Here is a 12,417-nt window from a genome sequence, read left to right on the forward strand (position 1 = left end):
CAAAGCAGAGCTATTTTGTGTCCTACAAATGATGATGTCAACACTATAAACGACCACATGATATCCATTTTAGAAGGTTAGTAAAAGTTTAATCAACAAATTGTATATATATTATATACTATATGAGACTTCTTGATTTGGTCTATTCAATTATTTATAGTTTTGTTTCTATTGTTGATTTTGTTACAGGTGAGGAAAGGGTTTACTTAAGTTCAGATAGTATTGATCCACAAGATACAAGGAATAAAGACAATCCTGCATATAGCCCTGATTTCCTAAACTCAGTTAGGATTTCAGGAGTGCCAAACCATGCTCTTCGTTTGAAAATTGGTTGTCCAGTCATGTTGTTACGCAATATTGATGCTCATGGAGGTCTAATGAATGGAACAAGACTACAGATTACACAAATGGCAGATCATGTTATACAAGCAAGAATCATCACAGGTACGAGAGTCGGTAAAATTGTTCTTTTACCAAGGATGGTATTAATACCATCAGATTCCCGTTTGCCTTTCAAAATGAGACGTAGACAATTCCCGATTAACGTTGCTTTTGCAATGACTATCAACAAAAGTCAAGGTCAGTCTCTCTCAAATGTTGGTTTATACTTGCCCAGACCTGTTTTCTCTCATGGCCAGCTATATGTAGCCATGTCCCGTGTAAGCAGTAAATCAGGATTGAAAATCCTCATTACTGACCCAAAAGGAAAACCCGAAAAGAAAACAAGGAATGTCGTCTTCAAAGAGGTTTTCCAAAATATTTGATCCACAAAAATGCATAACTTCGTAAGACTCTGTTTTTACTTTGTTTCCATTTTTTCAATTAAATTGATTTTTTCTTCCATTTAATTATTTGATCATATATATATATATATATTTTTTTTGCAGGGTTTCCTATTTAATTTCACATTATAATAAATTTCTAAATCCTTATTTTTTTATGTAATCCACAAAATACTTTTTATCATTCTTATAGACATATTTAGTTTCGTTTACTTAATGTGATTCACACATACGTTTTATCTTTGAAATCCTACTATTATATTTTATTATTTATTCAGTAAAATAGGCACATTCGTTATATTTGTTATAAATTTGGTTTAATCTAATTTTCCAAGCTTAAAAATTTACAATTTAAAAAAAATATTTATACATTTATAATAACATAATATTAAGACTACATATACTACTGCTACTACAGGAAAATGAAGAAAGTTGTTTATTAGATACCTTCGAGTGGAGGTTAGAGGCCAGATTTAATTATATAAGAACGGAAAGGTGTCTATGTCAATCTTAGGATCTGAATGGTGACTGCGGTCAGGGCCGCCAAATCCGTCAGCGGTTTAGACCGTCCCAAAAACAGGCCTGCCAGCAGGCCTGAAAGGACCAAGTTTATTTGTACATAAAAATGGTCCGCAGTTGGAAGGCAGCGGTTTTCTTTCTATTATCTTTAAACCGCACCACTGCGGACTGTATTTAATGAATTGTATTAATAATTTCAAGTCATAATAAACATTTTGGCCCGTGCTATAGCACGGGTTACTACCTAGTATATATTTATACGAAAAGTTATTTTTGCTATATATAACAAATACAAACACTTTACAAATATATCAACTTTGGTCGAAGATGCTACTAAATTGATCACTTTAGACAAAAATTTGAATTTTATCATAAGCTATACCAAAATGTTATTTACAAGTAATTGTGTAAAAGATACATAGAAATGTCAAACAATCTAAAGAAACAAAGTAAAATAAAAAATGACATATTTACTAGCAGTTTTTTTTTATTTATAAATAAACTTACAATTTTTCTTTTTTTGTTCAATATGATCTGTTTACTTACATTTAACAGCATATGTTATATATTTTTTCCTGTACCATGCTATCATCAAAATTCTAGAAAGATCCATCCTAGTTATTTTAATATTGGGTCTAGTCAAAAGCCTAATAAAAATGAGTTAAGAGATAAAATGAGAAATATTTAGTTTTGATATTTTTTTTTTCTTGCTCAGAAAAATAAAAAACCTTTCCATGTTTCTAAATTAACGGCGGAGAAATCCCACCATTGGTGGCCGGTAGTTTTACCATCGATTTTCTACCCGGTGGTGGATTATCAATAAATGTATCAGTCTGTTTTCTGTGACTATGATCAGTGCCGGTCTTAGAATATTTGATGCTTAAAGAAAATCAGAAATTAATGCCCAAATTTTGTTTTTGCTTTAAAAACTGACAAAAACTTAATTTTATTTATAAAATTTCAATAAAAAAATGTTAACAAACATGAGAACTTATACATATATGAGTAAAGAAGAAAAATCAGCAAAGATTAGAGAAGATAGAAGAAAACTAGTGTTAGAGATTATTAAATTCGGTAGAAAAAAAAGTTGAACTAATTGATACTAACTTTTACATATTAAACTAAAAATATGTTATGTGTGTTTGCAATTGGTCTTAATAAAATAAGAATAATAAGGGGTATTCAAATAGAAGTGTTTGACCAAAAAGATAGTTAAAACAAAAGAAATTTTAGAATAATAATGAGCATGCCACATAACCACAAAAAAATGGATTAATTTGAATACATACCTCACTTCACTTACTAAGAAATTTGAAATCTGTACTAAATGTTTCAAGTAATTAAAATGTATCTTATGTATTGGACAAAATGATTTTTAATATTTAGAATATTTAATATTTCTAATATTTATATTTAAATCTTAAAAATAGAAAATATTATTTTTAATATTTGTATTTCTTCGAAATTTTAGATAATTATTACTTTAAATACAGTAACTATATTTTTTAGTTATTAAATAAATTAATTACGAGTTTTAATTAAGTTATTTAAATAATGCTTAATAGATAAAAGGATATTTTGTCCATTTTCATTGTTCAATTAAAAAGGTGTAGTTTTCAAATAAATGTAGTATATGTCCCAAAAAAAGATAGAGCACCAAAATTGTTATATCACCAGCATATTCTACAAATCTAAAAATATCCGGTCTGGTGTAATCCGGAATAATCCTATGATCTGAGGTTTTTAATAATTTATAAACCTAAATTCGACGATGAATCTCTCTATAGATTAGATACACACCTCTTTTATTCACAAGCGCAATTCATCTCTCTCTAATTTCTCTGAGATCCATATATCCGGAGTCGGAGATGGAAATGACTTTTACAATTCACGTTCCGGCTGGTGGTGGGTTTACAATTAACGTTAAACCAGTTGCCGGAAACGTACCACTGGCTGGTGGAGAGGGTAGCGGAATAAACGTTAATGTATCTCAGGTTCATCCTCAGTCTAGTGACGGTGGTGGAGGATTAAACGTTAATGTTCATCCTCCCGCTGGTGGTGGCCTTGAACAAGTTAAGGATGAGCCCCTCAACGTAGAAACCCCTGACCCATCTTTGAAAATGGCTAACCCTAGAGTATTCTTTGATATGACCGTGGCCGGCAAACCGTTTGGTCGGATCGTGATGGAGTTATTCGCCCACACGACCCCTCGAACGGCGGAGAACTTCCGAGCCCTCTGTACTGGGGAGAAAGGCATGGGGAAGCTTGGTAAGCCACTCCACTACAAGGGATCAATCATCCACAATCTGATCCCCGATCAAATGTTCTGTGGAGGAGATATCACTGCTGGTGACGGAACCGGAGGGGAATCAATCTATGAGGAAAGATTTTTCGAGGATGAGAACTTCATCAATAGGCTAACAAGTCCAGGTACCCTCGCCATGGCTAACCGTGGTATGGACACCAACGAATCTCAGTTCATGATTTGCATGGACAGTACGTTTGGCTACCTTGATACGGCGCACGTCGTGTTTGGCCAAGTTGTTGATGGATTGGATGTGATCAAGAGCATTGGGAAGGAGGTCGGAGATTCTATCCGCACCTGTTCACTGCCCGTGATGATCGCCGACTGCGGTCAGATCTCATAGATCTCATAGAAGGGGAAAAAATCGATTTGGGGATTTTTTGATTTTTAGGGTTAGTTAGGTTTAATTTTGTAATCGGGTTGTAATTCGGTTTAATTTGGTTTAATTTGATTTAATTTGGTTTCATTTGGTTAATAAGGTCTGATTGTTGGGTTTGTTTGAACAGTAAACCATTAAAACCAAAACGATGGAAAAATAGACGGATAAGTTAAAGTTCAATGGGGAATCAAGCATAGAAGTATGGATTCGGGGGGATATAGACCGAATATATAAGTCCGAAGGAGAACTGGTAAGATATCAAAGATCGATGGGGAGAACTGGCAAGATATGATAGTTCCGAGGGGGAAATAGTACGTCGGTCCGTAAACACACACAAAGTATTACAAGTGGTACCGCTTTGATTTTTTACCAATCACAAAAACTTTACCAAAAACTCTATTAAAAACTTTACTCTCATCTTTTTTGTACAGCTTTTACGTACAGCTTTTCCTTACAGCTTTGCACTATTCCATAACAGCTTACAGCTTCAGCTTACAGCTTTTCTGTACAGCTTTGACTACGTTACCAATCAGACCCAATAAGAAAGATCTCAAATGAAAAGTGACATTGAGAGGCTTAGACCATGGGCATTGGTGTCCCATGGTTTTTGGTCCCCCAAATTTAATATTATTACTTTGAAAGTTTCTTATTTCTAGTAGGAGCATTGGTGTCCCATGGTTTTTGGTCCCCCAAATTCAAATTCTGTTTTTTGCACTTGTTGCCTAAGGATGACTGCAACTCAAGTAACATATTAACTGATTAAGCATGAATGCAACTCAAGTAATGTTGGTTGAGCAGAACTTGCAAGTAACTGCTGTAATTAGCTATACATCAGTAATAAAAAAAAACACAATTGCATCAAACGGGCTTCTTGGTCTTACCGTAAGAGAAGAAAACACTTGCTCCTAAGCTTAAGTTTTTGCAGTCAAGAGGAGCTTCAAGCTCTGAGCTCACTGAGATTGTTTCAAAAGTTCCTAAAATCTTGGGAATGAAAGGGGGCAAAAGTATCAGAAGATACTATGATATCGTCAAAGAGATTATAGAAGCGGACAAGAGTTCCAAGTTTGAAAAGTTGTGTCATTCTTTGCCACAGGGTAGTAAGCAGGAGAATAAGATCAGAAATATTTTGGTTTTGAGAGAATTGGGTGTGCCTCAAAGGTTGTTATTCTCATTGCTCATCTCTAATCACCATGTCTGCTGTGGAAAAGAAAAGTTTGAAGAATCACTCAAGAAGGTTGTTGGGATGGGTTTTGATCCCACCATCCCAAAGTTTGTGGAAGCTTTATGCATTGTTTACGGATTGAGCGAGAAAAGACTAGAAGAACACTTCAATGTCTATAAAAGGTTTGGCTTAACTGTTAGCGATATATGGCAACTTTTCAAGAAGTGTCCTGCCTTTCTTGGATACTCAGAGAATAGGATATTTCAGACATTTGATACCTTAAAGAAGTGTGGTCTGTGCGAAGATGAGGTCTTGTTAGTGTTCAAGAAGAATCCACTATGCTTACGTGCTTCAGAGCAGCAGATATTGAACTCCTTGGAAACATTTATAGGCTTAGGATTCAGCAGAGATGAGTATGTGATGATGGTCAAGTGCTTTCCTCAGTGCATTGGTTATTCTGCAGAGATGGTGAAGAAGAAGACTGAGTTTGTGGTAAAGAAGATGAATTGGCCACTAAAGGACATGACTTTGTTCCCTCAGGTACTTGGTTACAGCATGGAGAAAAGGATTGTACCTAGGTGCAACGTTGTGAAAGCTCTCATGTCTAAAGGATCACTTGGAAGTGAACTCCCTCCAATGGCTTCTGTTTTGGCATGTACCGATCAAGCTTTCTTAAACAGGTACGTGGTGAAGCATGATGATAAGCAGTTACCTGTACAATACAAAGAAGACACCTATAAAACAAACAAGCCAAGAGGAAAGGGGGAAAAACTATCAGGGAATCTACCCATCTACACACACACACAGAGGCAAGCATATCTCTGAGAAACTCGAGAGTCAACTTAGTCTAAGGAAGCGGATACTTATCCTCCATCAATCACCTTCTCAACGCTAAGCTGAATCATCAACCACCGGAGGAAGCTTCAAAACTCCATCAACAGTAACACAAGTTCCCGTCGCTACCAACTTAGAGAGATCATAAAGAGACGAATCAACCATAACCTGAAGATTCGCTGGACAAGATCCATCGTTCACCGCAAGGAAAGCAAAAGCCCCTTTCCCTTGCTCTCTTCCGGTTTTAACCCACCCTCCGATTCGAACTTTTTGACCGGCGAGACTAGCTCCGCCGTCTAGTCGACCTAGAATCGATTTAATCAGAACAGGGTTGGAAAATTGGGCTCTCTGCACCGTGGGTCAATCGTTACCCAATGCAACGGCGGCTAACTCGTTCGCTGGTGGCACAAGATCTCTCCATCTCTGCAATCTGAAGTTTTCCCACAAGAGGAGCTTGATCAGTTTCAGAGACGAAACGCAAAGCCTGAGGATATCAAAAGTCTTCTCCCAATCACCACCTTCCACGTGTTCAAGTAGACGGACGAAAAAACGTCCCAAATTAAGAGACGTTTCTTCTGAATTAAGCATTTTTGATTTATTTTAAAACAAAAAAAAAACGAGAGACGGCTCAAGTGCACGCCATTGCACATGGTCTTAGGTTAAATCTAGCCGTCAGATAGGCTTAGGTTAACTCCAGCCGTCAGATCTCTCCCCCCAATACNGAAGAAATCTCAGCTGGAACACATCCTTCTCCGTCCTGATACCTACATCGGATCGATTGAGAAACACACCCAATCGCTTTGGGTGTATGAGAACGAAGAGATGGTTCATCGTCCCGNTCTCTCTCTCTCTCTCTCTCTCTCTCTCTCTCTCTCTCTCTCTCTCTCTATCTCTCTCTTCAATTCATTATATCTCTCACTCAAATTCCCAATTTCAAAAAAACAAAAACGATACACAACACTCTCCTCTCTACTTTCGCGAAAACCCTAATTTCTAGATCTGTTTTCTCTTCAATCGCCTCTCTTCCGCTTCTAGATCTGAGGATCTACTCTCAAGTTTCTCCCTCAGAAACTCGCTACCATGGCTACCAAGCTCCCGCTTGAATCCAGCAGCAACGCAAATGTCGCGAAACCTCGAGCCGCCGCCGCCGCCGGGAAGACGATCGAGGAAATGTATCAGAAGAAATCTCAGCTGGAACACATCCTTCTCCGTCCTGATACCTACATCGGATCGATTGAGAAACACACCCAATCGCTTTGGGTGTATGAGAACGAAGAGATGGTTCATCGTCCCGTTACCTACGTTCCTGGATTGTATAAGATCTTTGATGAGATTCTCGTGAACGCCGCTGATAACAAACAGAGAGATCCGTCGATGGATTCTGTGCAAGTTGTGATCGATGTTGAGGAGAATCTGATTAGTGTTTGTAACACTGGAGACGGAGTTCCTGTGGAGATTCATCAGGAAGAAGGTATCTATGTGCCTGAGATGATCTTTGGTCATTTGTTGACGAGTAGTAACTACGATGATAATGTGAAGAAGACCACTGGTGGAAGGAACGGTTATGGTGCTAAGCTTACTAATATCTTCTCTACTGAGTTCGTCATAGAGACTGCTGACGGGAAGAGACTCAAGAAGTATAAGCAGGTATTGATTCGTGTCTTGCTTCTGTGTTGTTGATTCGTTTAGGAACTGAAGTTTTACTGGTTGTTGTTTCATATCTCTGGCGTAATTGATTTGTTGAGTTTATGATTTAGGTCTTTGAGAACAACATGGGGAAGAAGTCAGAACCAGTTATAACCAAGTGCAAGAAGAGTGAGAACTGGACGAAGGTTACATTCAAACCAGATTTGACGAAGTTTAACATGACTGAGTTGGAGAGCGATGTGGTTGCTTTAATGAGTAAGCGAGTGTTTGATATTGCTGGATGTTTGGGGAAGTCTGTCAAAGTTGAGCTGAATGGCAAACGAATACCAGTCAAGTCATTCACTGACTATGTGGATTTGTACCTAAATGCGGCTAACAAATCAAGGACTGAGCCTCTCCCAAGGTTTGTTCCCGTGATTTGCTATTGCTCAGTTATAACAATTGTGTTTCTTGGAATGTATCTTTGATCTTTGGTGTTTTCTGTGATTAGGATGACTGAGAAAGTTAATGACAGATGGGAAATTTGTGTTAGCTTAAGTGATGGACAGTTTCAGCAGGTGTGTATACATTTTGCTGTGTATTAGTATTACCTTTTTTTCATATGAAGAATTGAGTAAAGCCTTAACAACGTTTTCTGCTGCTATCAGGTCAGCTTCGTCAACTCTATAGCAACGATCAAGGGTGGTACTCATGTTGATTATGTGACGAGTCAGATCACAAACTATATTGTGGGTATTGTAAACAAAAAGAGTAAAACCGCTAACGTTAAGTCCCATAATGTGAAGAACCATCTGTGGGTGTTTGTCAATGCACTTATTGACAATCCTGCTTTTGATTCCCAAACAAAAGAAACTCTGACTCTTCGACAGAGCAGTTTCGGATCAAAATGTGAGCTTTCAAAAGATATTCTGAAGAAAGGTATGGTGTGCTTGATCTGTCTTTTTTGGGTAAGTGATGTAACTGATTTTTAGAAGAGTGATGAATCCTTTTTTTGTTATGTAATGTTTGTTTTAGTGGAAAAATCTGGCGTAGTGGAGAATCTGCTTTCATGGGCCGATTTCAAGCAGAGCAAAGACCTAAAGAAAAGTGATGGAGCCAAAACAGGGAGGGTTGTAGTTGAGAAGTTAGAGGATGCAAACGAAGCTGGAGGGAAGAACTCTAAAAACTGTACGTTGATTTTGACTGAAGGTGATTCAGCCAAAAGTCTAGCTGTAAGTGGTTCTGATCTATAGTTTCTGCCACCTTTCATATTTTATCACAACATTCCTAATACTCGTTATGGTCAGATGGCGGGTAGNATTCCCAAACAAAAGAAACTCTGACTCTTCGACAGAGCAGTTTCGGATCCAAATGTGAGCTTTCAAAAGATCTTCTGAAGAAAGGTATGGTGTGCTTGATCTGTCTTTTTTGGGTAAGTGATGTAACTGATTTTTAGAAGAGTGATGAATCCTTTTTTTGTTATGTAATGTTTGTTTTAGTGGAAAAATCTGGCGTAGTGGAGAATCTGCTTTCATGGGCCGATTTCAAGCAGAGCAAAGACCTAAAGAAAAGTGATGGAGCCAAAACAGGGAGGGTTGTAGTTGAGAAGTTAGAGGATGCAAACGAAGCTGGAGGGAAGAACTCTAAAAACTGTACGTTGATTTTGACTGAAGGTGATTCAGCCAAAAGTCTAGCTGTAAGTGGTTCTGATCTATAGTTTCTGCCACCTTTCATATTTTATCACAACATTCCTAATACTCGTTATGGTCAGATGGCGGGTAGGTCTGAAGTGGGTCAAGACTATTATGGTGTGTTTCCGCTTCGAGGAAAGCTATTGAATGTTAGGGAAGCCAGCACCACTCAGATTACAAACAATAAGGAAATTGAGAACTTAAAAAAAATTCTTGGGCTAAAGCAACATATGAAGTACGAGAATGTTAACTCATTGAGATATGGCCATATGATGTTTACTTCTTATCTTTACGCTCAGTGCTGTATTCTATATATATATATATGTTTTCTTGACGAAATCTCTCTCTCTCTCCACCTTGTTCAGGATCATGATGGTTCCCATATAAAGGGCCTCCTAATCAATTTTATCCACTCTTTCTGGCCGTCGTTACTCAAAATTCCATCATTCATAGTTGAGTTTATAACACCCATTGTGAAGGTAAGTAGAAAGACTTTATCCTTCTTTCATAAATTTTTATAGCGCTTGATATAGTAGATAAAAGAATGCTAACAACTGCCCTGAACATATCATACTCAGGCTAAGCACAAGAAGACTAAAAAAGTTTTGTCATTTTTCTCAATGCCTGAGTACGAAGACTGGAAAGAAAGTCTGCGGGGTAATGCAACCGGATGGACTATCAAATACTACAAGGTTTTCTTTCTGTTATAACTATTTCGAGACGAACTTTTTGTAAGTGCTCAAGTTCACTGCATACTAATTGTCCATATATCTTTCCAGGGGTTGGGTACAAGTGATAATGTGGAGGGGAAAGAGTACTTTCGTAATCTTAGTCTTCACAAAAAGGATTTTGTTTGGGAGGATGAACAAGATGGAGAAGCCATTGAACTTGCTTTCAGTAAAAAGAAGATTGAAGCCCGAAAAAATTGGCTTTCGAACTATGTGGTATGGAGGATTTGAGTTATCTTTTAAAATATCTGTTTTCTGCTTATTACATCTGCCTATTCTGATTTCCTCTATTCCATTCAGCCTGGCACTCATCTTGATCAGAGAGAACCGAAAGTTACATACAGTGACTTCGTGAACAAAGAACTGATCTTGTTCTCCATGGCGGATCTTCAACGGTCAATTCCCTCAATGGTTGATGGGCTCAAGCCCGGTCAGAGAAAGATACTTTTCTGTGCATTCAAGAAAAACTTAGTTAAAGAAATTAAGGTTGCCCAATTCGTTGGTTATGTATCGGAGAACTCAGCTTATCATCATGGCGAGCAGAGTCTTTCCAGCACTATCATAGGCATGGCACAGGATTATTTGGGCAGCAACAATATCAACTTACTTAAACCAAATGGCCAATTTGGTACACGAGCTTCGGTAAGGATAGCTAATAGACCAACTGTTCTCATTAATCTATGCTTGTGCTCATCATAGTGTACCCAATTGTAGGGTGGAAAAGATGCAGCTAGTGCAAGATACATTTTCACTGAACTCGCTCCTGCAACAAGGATCTTGTTTCCCAAGGATGATGATGTCCTACTTGATTACTTGAACGAAGATGGGCAAAAGATAGAGCCAACTTGGTAATTATTTCCCCTCCTTAATTGTTTGTTCTTTTCTCTTTTCAGACTAGTTAACTTAATATGTTAATCCTGGTTAGGTACATGCCCATAATTCCAACTGTACTTGTCAATGGCTCTGAAGGCATTGGAACTGGGTGGAGCACGTTCATACCGAACTACAACCCTAGAGAGATTGTTGCTAACATAAGGCGTCGACTCAATGGTGAAAGTATGGTTCCTATGGATCCTTGGTATAGAGGTTTTAAAGGAACTATTGAGAAAACTGCGTCCAAGGAAGGTGGTTGTACCTACACAATCACTGGTCTATATGAGGAAGTTGATGACACAACTATTAGCATTACGGAGCTGCCCATCAGAAGGTGGACTGATGATTATAAACAATTCTTGCTGTCATTAAAGACAGATAATGGTGCCCCCTTTCTCCAGGTAGAATGCATGCTTTAATTAGAAACTAAACTAGTATTTTTTTATGCCGCTTTCTGAGTCGTTCTTTTTTTCTGCAGGACGTCAGGTCATACAGTGACGCTTCATCTGTGAGTTTTGACCTTAAATTGAGTGAAGAGAACATGCTGGAGGCTCGGCAAGAGGGCTTTCTTAAGAAATTCAAACTCACCACTACAATCTCTACAAGTAATATGCATCTCTTTGATAAAAAAGGTGTTATAAAGAAATATGCGTCTCCAGAACAAAGTAAGAAGATATCCAACTTGTCTTCATTCTGTTTTTTTTTCTCCTCTATAAGACATACTAATGTTACATCCTATGTTGCAGTCCTTGAAGAGTTCTTTGACCTCAGGCATGAATACTATGAGAAGAGAAAGGTTTGAAAACGAACTACGATTCAGTCCTTTAGAGGTTTTAGTCATCATGGTAATGTTCTAACATAAACTGTCTTAACTGTCTTCTGATGTATACAGGATACTATGCTGAAGAATCTGGAACTTGAGCTGCTGAAACTAGAAAACAAAGTGAAGTTCATTCTTGGAGTTGTCAGTGGAGAAATCATAGTGAATAATAGAAAGAAAGCTGATCTTGTTGAGGACTTGAGACAGAGAGGGTTTACACCGTTTCCTAAGAAGTTAATGCCTGTAGAAGATGCAGTTGCTGGAGCAGTTGATGCAGCTGAAGAATCTGAAGAAAGCTCAGTGGATCCTGCAGATTCCGCAGACACTTATATACCTGGCTCAGAGTATGACTACCTCTTGGCAATGGCTATAGGATCGTTGACTATAGAGAAAGTCCAGGAGTTATTGTCAGACAGAGATAAAATGATTGAAACAGTTGAGGACTTGAAAAAACACACACCAGAATCCCTCTGGCTCAGAGACCTGGATTCTCTTGACAAGGAACTAGATGTAAGGACTCACAAAGCTATCCCTTATATAACGCTTAATATTTAATTTGTCACTGATATATCTTGTTCCTCATATTGCAGAAACTTGATAAGGCCGATGCTAAAGCCGAAATAGAGAGAAAGGTAGCACTGGAAAAAATCAGGGCCAGTTCTGGAGCACCAGTAAAGGCTAAAAAACAGGCGCCAAAG

General features: G+C 37.9%; 4 protein-coding genes across 4 annotated transcripts in view; all 4 read left to right on the top strand.

The window, feature by feature from the left end:
• Positions 58–764, top strand: LOC104748511 (ATP-dependent DNA helicase PIF1-like). Its single transcript, XM_010470139.1, has 2 exons — positions 58–76; positions 190–764. Exons 1-2 carry the CDS (start codon positions 58–60, stop codon positions 762–764), a joined length of 594 nt encoding a protein of 197 aa, XP_010468441.1.
• On the top strand, positions 3,422–3,983 carry LOC104746907 (peptidyl-prolyl cis-trans isomerase-like). The gene has a single exon (XM_010468452.1). It carries the CDS (start codon positions 3,422–3,424, stop codon positions 3,947–3,949), a length of 528 nt encoding a protein of 175 aa, XP_010466754.1. The 3' UTR covers positions 3,950–3,983.
• LOC109129108 (transcription termination factor MTERF2, chloroplastic-like) lies at positions 4,751–5,972 on the top strand. The gene is made up of 2 exons (XM_019236739.1): positions 4,751–4,792; positions 4,878–5,972. The coding sequence occupies exons 1-2, from the start codon at positions 4,751–4,753 to the stop codon at positions 5,970–5,972; spliced, it is 1,137 nt and encodes a 378-aa protein (XP_019092284.1).
• The window catches only part of LOC104748512 (DNA topoisomerase 2-like), an 8,000-nt gene continuing 2,435 nt past the window's right edge, over positions 6,853–12,417 (top strand). Inside the window, exons 1-16 of the mRNA XM_010470140.2 lie at positions 6,853–7,628; positions 7,739–8,031; positions 8,119–8,185; positions 8,276–8,546; positions 8,643–8,839; positions 9,379–9,581; positions 9,657–9,777; positions 9,877–9,990; positions 10,078–10,242; positions 10,327–10,668; positions 10,741–10,874; positions 10,952–11,300; positions 11,378–11,564; positions 11,646–11,695; positions 11,792–12,229; positions 12,310–12,415. Coding sequence (XP_010468442.1) covers positions 7,062–7,628; positions 7,739–8,031; positions 8,119–8,185; positions 8,276–8,546; positions 8,643–8,839; positions 9,379–9,581; positions 9,657–9,777; positions 9,877–9,990; positions 10,078–10,242; positions 10,327–10,668; positions 10,741–10,874; positions 10,952–11,300; positions 11,378–11,564; positions 11,646–11,695; positions 11,792–12,229; positions 12,310–12,415 — 3,604 coding nt within the window. The 5' untranslated portion in view covers positions 6,853–7,061. The remainder of the gene's footprint in view (positions 7,629–7,738; positions 8,032–8,118; positions 8,186–8,275; positions 8,547–8,642; positions 8,840–9,378; positions 9,582–9,656; positions 9,778–9,876; positions 9,991–10,077; positions 10,243–10,326; positions 10,669–10,740; positions 10,875–10,951; positions 11,301–11,377; positions 11,565–11,645; positions 11,696–11,791; positions 12,230–12,309; positions 12,416–12,417) is intronic.

This window comes from Camelina sativa, chromosome 15, assembly GCF_000633955.1.
Source record: "Camelina sativa cultivar DH55 chromosome 15, Cs, whole genome shotgun sequence".
NCBI classification, from domain to species: Eukaryota; Viridiplantae; Streptophyta; class Magnoliopsida; order Brassicales; family Brassicaceae; genus Camelina; species Camelina sativa.